Genomic DNA, 14,687 nt, shown 5'->3' on the forward strand with positions numbered 1-14,687 from the left:
GATGTTCAAATAGGAGCTTCTAGGCTTCTTTGAGGCACTGACCATCAACGTCATAAAAACACTTCATGATAAATAATCCCTTGTCCATTCCTGACTCATAACATCTGGAAACTGTCAAGAACAAATGCAGTTTTGGGGTAAGGGAAAGGAATTGCTATAAAACTAAGGTGGGGAGATATTAAACTGCCTTCGACTACAGTAGAGACCAGGCGGGATTAGCATTGACTTCAAAGAAGCCATCCTTTAATATTCAGAGACATTAGGCGTTAATAAGCCTACCACGGGGCCATTTTTAATATTATAACTTGCTACAGGTTAAATAGCCAATGAATGAATGCAAAGTTGAGCACAAATTGGGATAGTATGGAATATTTCTAACATTACACCTAAGGAAGTGTTGAAGTGTTCCTTCTGTGTGGGTAAATCATTGGCAACCTGTGATTATCATTTTCATGCTGTAATGGCACTCGTGCACGCAAGGAACCCAGGGAGTCAGTAAGCCTAATGGAAATGTGTTTCCTTTTCCCCTTCTGCCATGGTTCTCTTTCAGTAGACCTGGAGCTTTGAAGGTGACTGTAATTAAACATTCATTCCATTGGCATTGTACTTCTCACCTGCGAGAAAATTGAGTAGCGGCTTTTCCCCATAAATAACATGCAAAATTCATCTGAATGGACCAGATCATCTAGAATTTCACTTTGAGACTTGATAGCTCTGGCAGTTGTATCTATGTATCATGTAAATGATTGTTTCCTGTGTGAATTTATCGGGCTGACAGTTCATTTCTGTGTAGATAGGGGCAGGAGTTAAAGGGAGATCATGAAAGTACATTGTGTGTGTCTTCATATTTGGTGCTTAGAAGTCTCTAGTTGTCATTGTTCTTCCTTTCCATGCCCTTCTTGATTCCAACTTCCTTCTGGCCGTCGTGATAGCAATTTATTATTCTGTTTGCAGTTCATTTCTGGATGAATTACCCATTGCTCTGTCCACTTGTCATTGTGGCTTCTTCAAGTTCCCATGCGGTGGGGGGTGGGCAAGCAAACCAGTCTAGGCTGTGTAAAGGGCTGGACTTTCTATTCAAATTAGAATTATTTTTAGAAAGCTGCTGTAGAATTAAGTTTCCTCAGTCAGCAGGATTTATGTAAAGCCATATGTTTGTGTGATTTCCTCAAAGGAAGCCTTAGAAATGTTCTTTTAGAATTTCCAAACTGGTAGACAGCTGCATTCTGTGGGCAGGCCTGTCCTACGGACCATGTGGCCGAGCCTCTGAGGTGCTGAGTGCATCAGGTTTCCAGTGGCTGTTCACTCTTGAGGCACTAGACTTAACCAGGAAGGATCGAAAGGATATTACAGGTTAGTCTCTCAGCAGCCAAGTTGGGGATATGGGGTAATCTGTTTAATCAATACCTTATTTGGGTTGTCAGTTGTAAAAGTCTTAGAAAATAATACAACAGAATACTCAGTTCTGAAATAACACTGAGTGTCATTTCACCTTTCTTTGATTTCGAAGGTCCTTTAGAACCTGTATCCTGAGAGAGCCAGTTAATGAAGATTTGAGGTCTAGGGTGTCTGATACACCAGACTTTATTCCAGTTGGGAAAGGAAATATGTAAGTGGAAAGGGCATAAAGTCCTTTTGGCCCAGGGGGGAAATGAGAGCTCGAAGCAAAGGTAGGAGTGTTTGTAGTTAGGGGTACTGGTTTTTATTACTGTGTACCTCTGCTAAGTGTCCCCTGAACCTTCACTTCTGGAGTATAAGATGGGTCAAGGTAGGGCTTCCTTTTTATCTGTTTTGGTCCTTTACCTATTGGCACCCAGTTCTGTGATGCATTTTGACGTGCTTAATCAGAAAGCTACTGATTTTCAGCAAAGGCCCAGAATTTTCAGGAAAGATCTCCTGGGGATGGCCCTGACATTGCTCTGTCGAGCTCACCTGGCTCACTTCTTCTCTGAGCGGACTCTCACTCAAAAACAGGCTTGGAGAGCACATCTGATGGGGCAGCATCTTCCGTGCTGTGTGGCTGGAGGGCTGAGCACGTGCCACATGACTCCGGTGTCCTGACTTGGTGCCCTGTCTCAGTGCCAGCTTCTGTTCTGGGCTTCCAGGCTCATCCTTCAGAGGGTTGAAAATAGCATCACAGTTTCCTTCTCTTAGGAGCTTTCTCACCTTTGACAAGCCCGTGGGACAAACGGACCTGACTTCTGTGGCTTCTTGTCTGTCAGCCCTGATTGAATATTCACTCTGCGAAGCATCATGCCAGGCATTGTGGAAAATTATGGAAGAAGAAGGTGAGGCACTCCTGGCCTTTGAACATCTTATCAACTTACGGGAGAGACACAACCAGCACAAAGCAAAATACATGAAAATTCAAATGTCAGCCAGACACATATTGTTCATTATTTATAAATCCAATTAAAGTAGCCTAGGAACACATATTTATGTTCGTATATCAATATGTTTAAAGTATTTGCTGAAATGCTTTGAAGTAACTGGAATTGGAAAAAGGTAGTTTTCTGCTGCCTAAGGTTTGATTCTCCAGGAATGACCCTGAGACAAAGATTTAAGAGCATGCAGTTTATTTGAGAAGTTTCGGAAGCACCACCAAGAGGAAAAGGAAAGGAAGATAAGAGAGAAAGGCAGCCAGTAAAGGGTGTGTTCCTGAACCAGCTGCAGATGACGACGGATACTTATGCCCAAGCCTATGGGGAAATAATGAGGAACAGCTGAGAATGTGAACCTCACCGTTATCCCCTGGACTGTATCAGCCTCTGGTCAAGGACTCCTCTCAGGACGGGTGACCCACATATTCCTGGCCTGCCAGGCCCAGACGGTTTTTGGAGAAAACTCCCATGCAAAGAGATGGGGCTAATGGCAGTTGGAGGTTGGCCTTGGAAAGGCCTGAGGGATAAGAGCAGGATACTGACAGTCTCTGCTATATTTACAGGTATTAATGGGAACAATGGCTTGGAAAGGAGAGGGGAGACAGGTTTTGAACATTGAGGAAACCACTGTCTATGAAGGCCTGGATTCACAGTGGATGACACTCAAGCCAGAACCCGTAGGCTTTCTTATGTGAGGTCCTCGAGGGAGTGTGGTTCAATTGACATAGGGAAGAAGGTACCAGCTGAAGCATCCTGAAGATGGAAGGTGGTTTGGAGTCTGAGGCTCTAGGCTGTGATGGCTGCTCCGAGTTTGGATGCCCAGTGTTCTAGTAGGCATATGTTGGCCACAGATCACGTTGGGGCTAGCAATGACAGGCAGTCACTTTTTCTGTGTCATGAAGACCTGATTCCTCCACAGGGATCATTTCAGAAGAATTGGAAGTGTTGTGAGTCAACATGTCCTTCTTCAGCTCACCAGCAAGCCTGGGGATTTCATCGCAGGTCTCCTGCTAGATTTGTAAAGGATAAGACTGGCAGCATTGTTGGGGAAGTGGGGATAGGGGTGGTCGGGGTCACTACCTCTAAAGTGGTTCTGATATAACCTCTCGTCTTGCATTGTATTGGATTGTGTTGTGTTGTGCGTATGTACCTTCTCGGGAGAGCTGGCAGATGGGGGCAGTTAAGCCGTCAAAGGCGCAGCATAGCGGAGGGCTCTCGTTCATCTGACATTGTTCGTTGTTGATGTATTGCTACAGAAGGTCTGCACCCTAGGCTTTAGCAAATGCCCCTGCCAGGACTCCCATGTGTTGATCTTTGTTAATGGAAATAACCATGTGTTTTACCTGATTTTTAGCTGCCCTGGCAGATGTGTCCAGGAATGAGCTCCCAGAGTTGCACCTCAGGGGTTAATTACTCTCTGATATATCAAATTATATGATTTGAGGTGCTCTTTCTTTTTTTTCCATCCTATATTGACGTGCTAGGCAGAAAGGATCTAGAATAGAAATGCCAGGATCTTGTTAATAATTTATTGATAGCTTTTATGTGGGGAAAAAACCCCGTAAGTCATGTTCATATATTCTTATGTACACAGTAACATAGTTTGTCCATGGAAGAGGGAGAGGAGGAGTGCAATGGGTTGGATCTGGTCAGGAGACAGAAGCTAAAGTTACTTGAACAGATGGAATTACTATGAAGACTTTTGTACAGGAGGAAAAAGTTTTCCTTGACTCCTTCAGGGTCCCTGTCTCTGTCTGAAAAGCAAACTGACAAGGACAGGTGAACAGGAGAAAAGCACATAGATTATGTAATAGAAATGTTACGTGACCTGGAGCCTTCACTAGGAAATGAAGACCCACTGCAATGGTTAGAGCTGCGAGTTTCTCAGCGAGGTGGGGTGGAGAGCGGGCTGTCATGGGGGAATGTTATGGGTCAAGGACCAGGAGGTAAGCATAGTAACCAGGGGGAGACTTAGGAAGGCCCTTGGTTAGGATTTGTCTTTAGAGACGAGGGTGCTCCTTTCCTCTGGGTATAGAGAGGATACCTCTCACAGGAGGGCTTTGTGACCTGTTTCAGGGAGGAAGAGTGAGAGGGGGCGGAGGACACCGTGACCTTGCTGCTTCTGCTGTTTCCTTAGACTTCAGTGTAAAATATTCAGTATGCCAAGGTGCCACCTTTCGGGATGGCATTTCTTGAACCTCATCACTTGTTAACCAGCTGTTGGATAATCCAAGAGGTGCAGAGAGATACTGAGCTTCACAGAATCACACACTGCAGAAAGCAGCTGTACCCCTAGGGCTGGGGGCGCCAAGGGAAGAAGGTAGGATAATGAACACTTAAATACCTGGGTGATGGGCCTGGCACGGGGAGAACCCAGACTTCTGAGGAGGGGACACTGGACAGCTGGCTGTGTTGGTGTCTCTGAAGAGGGCTGGGGGTATAGAGAAGCTGCAAAATGGAGTCAGCTGCTCTGACTGGAGCCAGTTGCTGTTGCCAGGCTGGAGAGTTCTCGCTGGACTCATGTGACAGAATAGGAATCCCGTAGGGAGCCAGTTGCCTCTCCTCCCCTCTGACAAGCAGACCTGACAGGGAGCCTGTGGCCCAGGAGAGATGTGCTTTGTAGGGTCCCAGCCCCAGCACTATGAAGCAGGGTGGGTTTGGAGGTGAAACACAGTTACGTTAAAAACCAGCACACAGAGAGAACATGAATGTGTATATATGCACAAAAGAGAGAGAAAGGGAGAGAGTTCATGGGCATTTGAGTGAGCTAGCGAGAAGAATGTGGCCAAGAGCTGCCTGGGATAAGGAGTGTTGCTACTTGGCTGTAGAAATAATCATAATAATAGCCTGCACCTAAGAACTTGGTGCAGGGAGGAATGACATTAAGGACCCTTATTTAGCGTGGGGTGGGGTGGTGATTAAGTTCTAAAGTCAGGGCATTAGGGGAAAATCACATATAAACACTAGAATCACACACTAAGACTCTGAGAGCCTGTCGAAAGGAGAAAGCATTTCTGTCTCCCATCTTGTGCTCCGTCTGTGACGAGCATGTGTCTCCTGAGTGGAATGCAGGTGGGAAACTTCTCCCCTGCCCCACTGATTCTATGACTTTCTTCCGCTCTCTCGCCGAGCATGGAGGGAGGAATTCTTCTAAGTTATGTGTATGTGCGCTACAGCTTCCCCTGAAATTATACCAGGTATGTGCTAAGTACTCTCTCATATGCTGTTTTACTTGATCATCACAATGACCCTAGAAATGCTATTTTTATGTCTCCTTAACCAAAAAGAGATCAGTGCACAAGAAGGTTGACTAATGGCACAGCCAGTGGATGAAAGAACCTGCATTTCCAACTCAAGTGTATCTTGCTCTAGTCCTATGCTCTATAATTAGCATAGTGCTGCTCCCCCCGCCCCCAAAGGTTCTGCCCTGACTTTATGTCTAGGGCAAATCAGGTCATCTCTAACATCAAAATAGGGGGCCTCTGCAAGGACTTTAAGGAACAGTAGACCTGCAGTGTCCAATATGGCAGCCACTGGACATGTGTGCTATTTAAATTTAAATTAAGTCGAATTAAGTAAAATGTAAAAGTCAGTTCCTCATTGACACATGAGCCAGTTCCTAGGTAGACACATTTCAAGAGCTCAGGAGCTACATAAGGCTAATGACTACCATCTTAGCACAGAACATTTCCATCCTCACAGAAAGTTCCGGAGTACATCCGTAGTGAGTGAGAGCATGATTCTTAACCTAGTTAACAAACCCAGCTCTGTATCATACTGGTTGTTCATCCACGGTGGGTTCCTTAACCTCTCTATGCCTCGTTGCCACATCTGTAAAACAGAAATAGTCAAAGCAGCTCCTCACTGGATTCAGATGAGAGTTAAATATTTAAAGTTCTTAGGAAGGTACCTTGCACAGCATGGGCTCTTAATACATGTTACCTAGAGGGGGAAAAGGTCTCTTAGCTCTAACATTACGTGATTTTCTAAAAATTCCACTTTCACTATATACCTTCTGACATTTTTTTTTTTGAGGAAGAGAAGAAGAAGTTTGAAGCAGGGGAAGGAGTATCTTGCTAATTGATATTTGGAGTGCTTCATGGAGTCACGGAATCCTGAATTAACTCACAAGATTTTTCTATTTAATATACATTACTATAATCCATACCTTGTTCCAGGTTTCAGTCTAAGAACTTAACACATACTCTGTCATTGAATCCTCCAAACGGGCCTATGTTGTAGTTCTTCCATATCCTCATTTTCAGTACCCTCCACATTTTACCACTTTTCTGGGTAAGTCCTGCATGAGTGGGGAGGAAAGAACAAGATTCTACCCTTATGAAGAGAGTAGAGAAACCAGTAACTGTTGAGGGTGTATTATCTCAGGCTAGATATTTTGTGTGTTTATCTAATTTAATGCAACAGCCCTGATATTTTCCTTGTTTTATAGATGTGGAAATAAGCTAAAGAGGTGGTTAAAACTAGCCCAGCATCACACCGCTAGTTCAGGGTAAGAGCTGGGAATCTAACGTAGGCCTAGTTTCAAATCCCATATATTTTTCACAGCATCTTGATTATATTAATAGGGAAGATAATATTTTTGCATGTTCAAGTATAATACAAGGAAGAAATAAAAGAATATAGGTAAATTGCCATAGGAGTTAAGAGGAAGAAGGATTACTCCTGGTCAAGAGGTCACAAGTCTTCTTTGAAGATGTAGCATCTGAAAGGGAGCTTGAAAGTTGGTAACATGTTGGCAGGTGGTATCAGGGGAAGAAAATCCAAGCAGAGGGAGGAACACAAGGACAGACTCTAGCAGGATGAGGATACCATGAATAGTTTGCAGAAGGGGCCAAGAATGGGGTTCTGCCTGGGTGGGAAGGATCTTTTGTTGCCGACATTCTTAGAATTGCCAGTGCAAGGTCATAGTAAAAAGTAGAGTAACTCTTAATTTATTATTGATTTTAAATCCCCTACGGACAGCGTGCCCTCTGTCTGTAATGTGTACCCAGGATAGACCACTCCCACCGGCCCCTACCCTTTGGCATAACACTGGTAACCGGTGTGTTTGGATAAGTTCCTCTCTCTCTGCCTTTCTTGGTAGCAATGCAAGTTCCTATGATTCTCAGCCTGTGTTCTTCACTGGTGTGCAGCCTACCCGGTGTTCCAGGGAGATAGGTTCTACGAAGGACAGAGGGGTAGCCCTGGACTTCCCATTAGTTTTGGGCAAGAGGGGGTCACAAGTGGAACCAGGTGTCTGGCATGCTTCAGGTCTGGAATTCTCCTGACCCAGGCATAGAAACTTCCTTCAGGATCCAGATGATGCTTTAGAGTCAACGAGCAAGGCTAGATTGAACCAAAAGGCATGGACCACGGGCCTGGAGGAATCCTCTTAGAGATTTATCATGGGGGGGAGTTGAGTTTGAAGTCGAAGAATGAAATCACTAAAGAGAAGCCCAGGTGGTTGTTGATACCCCTCCTACCCCCCCCCCCCGCCCTTTCCCTGACCACCACCCTGGGGCAAAGGAAGATGGAGGACCTCCTGCTAATTTTCAACTGCACTTTGCTCTCTGTTATGTAGTATTTCAGTGGCAGGATCCACTCAGGAGAGTTGGGGCAAAGCTGGCTGAGGTTCTCAAGGAGCTGAGTTTTGAGTTCAGGTGCCCACGTGGCAGCGGAATGATGCTTCCTGACCTTTCAGACCTTTGAGACCTCTGGGCGGTCTTAGACTTCACCTGGAGCCTCCTGTCCAGGATGCGACCACCTAGGGGAATTCCAGGGAAAGGTGACAGGTAGAGTATCCTTTCTGAGTTTTATTCTCTCTTGTCCTCCCTTCTCTTCTTTCCATGTGTCTGTGTTACTCTGTTGTGTCTCCTTCTCCTCAAGATTCATAGACCAGTGATGCAGGGTATTTATTTTATGTTCTTGTCAACAGAGATATCATGGACTGAAAGGTGATGGGTACCCCAATGAGCTCACTACAAGATCTCAAAGATTCCAAGCCACTGGCTGCTCCAAAGCATAAAGCCACCCTTCTGGAGAGGCGGCAGGAAGGAAGCCTGGAGGAGGTGAGGAAACATCACTCTTCCCTCTGCCCTTGACTCCATCGGCCTTTAGCTGTCAGATGGTTGGGCCCAGGCCTGATGGGCTGTTTCCCATGTATCCTTCCACAGGCTCCACTTTTGGCCAGAGGACAGACCACCTTCTTAGGTCTCTGGGAGAACTGCTGAAGGACAGTGAGGGAGATGTTGCTGGTCCCCAGGACAGAAACCCAGCAGCTGGCACCAAGAAGCACCTGGAGTGGGACTCAAGCCCAGCACCCCTTCAGACTGAAGCTCTCTGAGCTGCGTGTGGTTCCCGACTGGACTGTTTTTGCTTTGCCGTCACCTGCATAACACAGTTCTGGATGCTTTTGAATGGTTGGCTTTGTTTCCTTTTTTTCCCCCCTCTGTCTTTTCTTTTTTCTTCTCTTGGCCCTGAGAATTGTAAGAAAAGAATTGCTTTAGAAAGTATAATTCTGTTGCTGAAATTAGCCTTGTTTATGAACAAATTCTGTCCCTAAGGATTTTCTGAATTGCAATCCCAGGTTACTTGGTAGATGGGGCTGCATGATTTGATTTGTGTAGTACTGATCCTTAGATTATAAATACATTTTCTTTCTTTGTTTCTTTGTTTCTTTCTTTCTTTCTTTCTTTCTTTCTTTCTCTTCTCTTCTCTTCTCTTCTCTTCTCTTCTCTTCTCTTCTCTTCTCTTCTCTTTCCTTCTTTTCTTTCAAGTTTTGGATCCAGGTAATGGCCCGAGTCACATTTGCTTAGCTACTGAAGCGATCTCAATGTGGTATCGCTTGGAGTTGAAATATAATCAAACATATATTATACCTGGGGCTCTTGCACGCTATATGATATATATGTTATGCTACAAAGAAACACAAACCTTGTAGGTTGAAATTTAATTCCTGTCTGATCCTGCAGTTAGAATGGTGGAAAAATTATAAATATCAAAAGCGGCTTCAGACACCCTGAATGTACGCTAACCAACAATAAGTGGACCGTTTGGAAATGCCCTTTTCCAAGGCAAAGCAGGAATTGGAGACCAGCTGACCTTGTCAACAGGGTTGCTCAGGTCTGTCTGTCTGTGGATCTGCTCATTTTGGAGGAATCCGAGGACAAGGCCTGCTTCTGTGTTTGGGTTTACGGAAATTGTGGCGTCTCTGACTGAATGCTCTGTAACTGTGCCTGCCTTGCAATAAAACACCTTTGGTTGACTCAGCAACAAGGTCTCTGTCAATTTCCTACAACACTGTGTCCTCAGTGCTTTGTCAGAAAGTCCAGGGTAGACCTTGGAGTGGTTGACCTGTCAGAGATCGCTGCTGGATGCAGCTTTACTGCTCTTTCGGGAGTGTCTCCAGAGCCATCCATTGTCTCCACGTGGGGTCCGTGTGTGTGTGTGTGTGTGTGTGTGTGTGTGTGTGTGTGGTCAACTTTCCTTCTTCCTGTTGTGGTCGACTCTAGACCTCTCTAGTTATGGCGTAGCCCAGGTAGGCCAGGGTGCTGCCATCTCGTTCTGGAGCCCCCATGTATTTCTCTGAGACTCTCGAACAAGCTGCACACTGTAGAACTTCAGTTTCCCCACCCACAACACGCGAGTAGTGATCCTTCCTGTAGTTATGGTCGTCAGCACCTGTAGAAGGACATCACATGGATGACACCTTACATGTTAGAAACATACTGGGACATGGCGGCACTCCATAAATGGTGATTAGTTTATTTGTCAGCAAAGAATTGAAGGAACACTCTAAGTCCTTATGGTTGACTACAGAGTTGACTAAGAACACCGAGTAGCTGAGTAGCATCTTAAGCCTCCTTGCTTAAAGCCATTAGAAAGAAAGGTGAGGATTCATGGGACGGAAGTCAGGAGAAGACAGTCTGTAGCTTGCCACCTTGACCGTGTAGCCATATATCTTGATTCCTCCGTCAGTGCCACACGGCAGGAGTTACCTCCTTCACAGAGACGACACTTTTGCTTTTCCAGAAAGTGAAATTCACCATGCACAGAGATGGAGGAGAGACTATCTCTCCCACTTGTTTGCAACATTAGGCGCATACCACGAGGGCAGGCGAGTCTCTCTAAATACCGGCCGAGAGGTTTCCTTCACCATGGGGGAGGAAATCAGCCCATCTCAAGCCTCATCAGACTGTGTCTGCCACGTCAGTAGAAAACACTTTTTGAAAAGCCCCCTGCAGTCTCCAGTAGCACACCTGAGATTTCTGGATGAGCAAAATGTGAAGCAAAGTCATGAGCTAAGATCGTTCATTTCATGTAGGGTGGCACATAAAGTCGTCGTTCTCTGGTTGCCGTGGTGTGTGTCGTAGTCCCACAGATAGCCCTGGACTTCAAGCCGTGCAGAGTAGAAAGAGCCTTTTCTACTTTCTACCTTGAAGTCATTAAAATGATAATAATAACACCAAAACAGGTGACAGTTACTAAGTATTTACTTTATGCTGGCACTGGGCAAAGCACTTTGCAAGTAGTGGCTCATTTAATCATCACAACAACCACATGAGGTAGGTACTCCAAACTCCCATTACCTGGAGGAGAAACGGAGGCATGAAATTGCTGCATAAGTGGGCCAGGCTCCCCAGTTGGTGAGAGTCATAACTGTCATGCACCAGGTCTGCCTGACTCCAAAACTTGGGCTCTTTACCGTCTTAGGCAGCTGCTTCCTCACCTTGGTCCCAGTCCCTGTCTGCTTTCCTGGCTTCTTACCGTGAACCTTACCTTCAGAACTGCATTGTCCTTACTTATAACTTGGGGCTGTTAATTATCAACTTTCCTACCTGCTTCCCACAGTTACTGTCTAAGCTCTTGGTAAACGTGTGCCAACTAAATGCAAATCAATATGAAAAGTAAAGGTATTCTTCTGGATGGGGTCCAGGTTCAATCTACCTTATGCTAAATTCTACTTCTGTTGAGCATTCAGAGGTTTCAATACATCCTACCCAGAGGAGATCCTAACGGATGTCAATGTTGAGTCCAAAAACTTTCTTGAGGGTAAATCAGAGAGCACCATATAACCTTAGTTCCTAAAGCTGTATCATTTATGTCCGACAGAAACAACTTCTTCCCACTTTGCTCCAATGGCTCATCCAGAAGGTGGTGTTACTGTGTATCTCTTCAGAGGACAGAAGGTGGTGTTACTGTGTATCTCTTCGGAGGACAGAAGGTGGTGTTACTGTGTATCTCTTCGGAGGACAGAAGTGGTGTTACTGTGTATCTCTTTGGAGGACAGAAGGTGTTGTTACTGTGTATCTCTTCAGAGGACAGAAGGTGGTGTTACTGTGTATCTCTTCGGAGGACAGAAGGTGGTGTTACTGTGTATCTCTTCGGAGGACAGAGGTGGTGTTACTGTGTATCTCTTCGGAGGACAGAGGTGGTGTTACTGTGTATCTCTTCGGAGGACAGAGGTGGTGTTACTGTGTATCTCTTCGGAGGACAGAGGTGGTGTTACTGTGTATCTCTTCGGAGGACAGAGGTGGTGTTACTGTGTATCTCTTCGGAGGACAGAGGTGGTGTTACTGTGTATCTCTTCGGAGGACAGAGGTGGTGTTACTGTGTATCTCTTCGGAGGACAGAGGTGGTGTTACTGTGTATCTCTTCGGAGGACAGAGGTGGTGTTACTGTGTATCTCTTCGGAGGACAGAGGTGGTGTTACTGTGTATCTCTTCAGAGGACAGAGGTGGTGTTACTGTGTATCTCTTCGGAGGACAGAGGTGGTGTTACTGTGTATCTCTTCGGAGGACAGAGGTGGTGTTACTGTGTATCTCTTCGGAGGACAGAAGGTGGTGTTACTGTGTATCTCTTCGGAGGACAGAAGATGCTGTTACTGTGTATCTCTTCGGAGGACAGAGGTGGTGTTACTGTGTATCTCTTCAGAGGACAGAGGTGGTGTTACTGTGTATCTCTTCGGAGGACAGAAGGTGGTGTTACTGTGTATCTCTTCGGAGGACAGAAGGTGGTGTTACTGTGTATCTCTTCGGAGGACAGAAGGTGGTGTTACTGTGTATCTCTTCGGAGGACAGAAGGTGGTGTTACTGTGTATCTCTTCGGAGGACAGAAGGTGGTGTTACTGTGTATCTCTTCAGAGGACAGAAGGTGGTGTTACTGTGTATCTCTTCGGAGGACAGAGGTGGTGTTGCTGTGTATCTCTTCGGAGGACAGAGGTGGTGTTACTGTGTATCTCTTCAGAGGACAGAAGGTGTTGTTACTGTGTATCTCTTCAGAGGACAGAGGTGGTGTTACTGTGTATCTCTTCAGAGGACAGAAGATGCTGTTACAGTGTATCTCTTCGGAGGACAGAGGTGGTGTTGCTGTGTATCTCTTCGGAGGACAGAGGTGGTGTTGCTGTGTATCTCTTCGGAGGACAGAGGTGGTGTTACTGTGTATCTCTTCAGAGGACAGAGGTGGTGTTACTGTGTATCTCTTCAGAGGACAGAAGGTGGTGTTATTGTGTATCTCTTCAAAAGACCCCTGGAGTTTAAAACATTTTACATATTTGTAGGCAGATTGTAGCAGATGCTGTTGGTACCTTATCCATGTTTCTAAGGGCTTTCTCTGGCTGTGGGGCCTGTGCGACCCCAGGACAGAAGTTCCAGGGTGTTCATTCTTACCCCAGTGCGACTAGCCCTCAACCCCACTGAAGAGAGTTGGTATATAAATGATCCAGCTCCTCACCTTTGGGTGGGCCAACTGAGGCATGGTCTGCCCTGGCTGTGAGCTCCCCAGTGAGGTGACACTCTTCTTACCCGTGGCGGGAACTAGTGTGTTAACCCACTGTTGTTTGCCTTTCCTTCCTGTGTCATACCCTTGCTTCTCAACCGGTGTTTCCTAGAATCACTTTCCCAGTAAGGAGTTAATTTGCTCACAAATTCCTGTTTTAGGGTCTGCTTCTGCAGGGAGCCCAAGTGAATTCAAAATTCAGGTGCTGGTCAATCATAGAAATAATGATGTCTCAGAGAAAATACAGCAGTATCATCCAAGACCAAACCGTTTCTCCCCCTTGCCCTTCTGCTGATACTTCTGCTGTGTTAGGAACTGGAAAGGAAACTTTATAAATCTGAGACCCACTTGCCAGGGAAGTTTGCTTCCTGTGAAACAGGCGCCTCCACAGGTTACGAGATACTTTTCCTTTAAATGAAAGACTCAACTAACATATGAGACCAGGCAAGAGTCACCTGATGGCAAATCAAATTACAGTTCACCGGCTAGAACAAGTAATTAAATATAAGGGGGTAATGGGAAAAGGAGGGAGTCACAATCCCAGAGCCCCCCTTTCACCTCTCAAGGACTCCCATTTGCCTTTGAATCACTTCTGCTTCAATTAACATTGATTGAGCCTGCCTAAAGTGCCTGGCTCTTGTCAAATCCCATTACACGGGCTCCAAGACACTCTCTGTCCGCAAGCCTTTGTTGTGCTGGGACATTTTTGTGGGAATATTGAATATTGTGTGGAGTAGCTAACGCATTGATCAGGACTGCGGTACAAGAGGTTTGCTTTTTCTGGCTTGGCAGTTTTGTAAATGGGATTTCATCTTTGCCATTATCATTATCAACTCAAGCCAATTCTCTAAGTTCAAGTTATGATGCTCTAAAAAGCGTGTCAGACTGACCTACTGTAGCTTTTAAAGAGAAATGTTGAAAATGTCAATCCCGTACAGTAGGAGGTGTACCTGTATCTTTGTTTAGAGGCGTCACACACCTACTTTATGTAATTTTGTTGTGGGAGGAGGACGCATGAAGGAACATGTTTCTTCTCGGGGTTCCCAGTAAAGATTTTGATGTTTATTTTATCAGAGGTGTAAATAGAACCACAGTATGTATCAGAGTCTGCCTCTTTTCTTCTCAGTCTTTGCTAAGGTCTTGGAAGGTGGGGCTATATTTTATGCAGGATTAAGGCAAGAATCCTATTAAGAAAAAATCAGAGAATAACATCGTTCCTAGAATGATCAAGGCTCTTTTATGTAGGGAAAACATTTATTGCTATTGGTACCTTTTTACTACCCACAATCTCATTAATTATTAATTTTTTCCTAAATATTCAAACGCTACTTTTGCCACAAATAAAACATGCTTTATGAATCATATCATCTTAAATATTTAAATGCTGATTAGAAACTTAAGTAGACAAATTCTCCTAAATATTTCAGTAGAACCTCGAGCAATTTCATTTAAAAGCTTCACAAACTTAAAAGCACACGCACACACATGCACACGCACACACATGCACACGCACACACACACACACACACA

At 45.1% G+C, this 14,687-nt stretch overlaps 1 protein-coding gene across 3 annotated transcripts in view; it reads left to right on the forward strand.

Moving 5' to 3' along the window:
• Positions 1–9,653, forward strand: part of LOC103679996 (tyrosine-protein phosphatase non-receptor type 23-like) — a 158,352-nt gene extending 148,699 nt beyond the window's left edge. For 2 of the 3 annotated variants that reach the window (XM_040636890.1, XM_040636891.1), the window contains exons 3-4: positions 8,317–8,449; positions 8,555–9,653. In XM_040636890.1, the coding sequence (XP_040492824.1) occupies positions 8,317–8,406 (90 nt within the window). In that variant the 3' untranslated portion in view covers positions 8,407–8,449; positions 8,555–9,653. Of the gene's footprint in view, positions 1–7,962; positions 8,174–8,316; positions 8,450–8,554 lie in introns of all 3 variants that reach the window. The other variant, XR_005836592.1, reaches the window with a different exon arrangement.
• The last annotated feature ends 5,034 nt before the right edge of the window (positions 9,654–14,687 follow it).

The sequence above is a fragment of the Ursus maritimus genome, unplaced genomic scaffold (genome assembly GCF_017311325.1).
Source record: "Ursus maritimus isolate PB19 unplaced genomic scaffold, ASM1731132v1 scaffold_20, whole genome shotgun sequence".
In the NCBI taxonomy this organism is placed as follows: domain Eukaryota; kingdom Metazoa; phylum Chordata; class Mammalia; order Carnivora; family Ursidae; genus Ursus; species Ursus maritimus.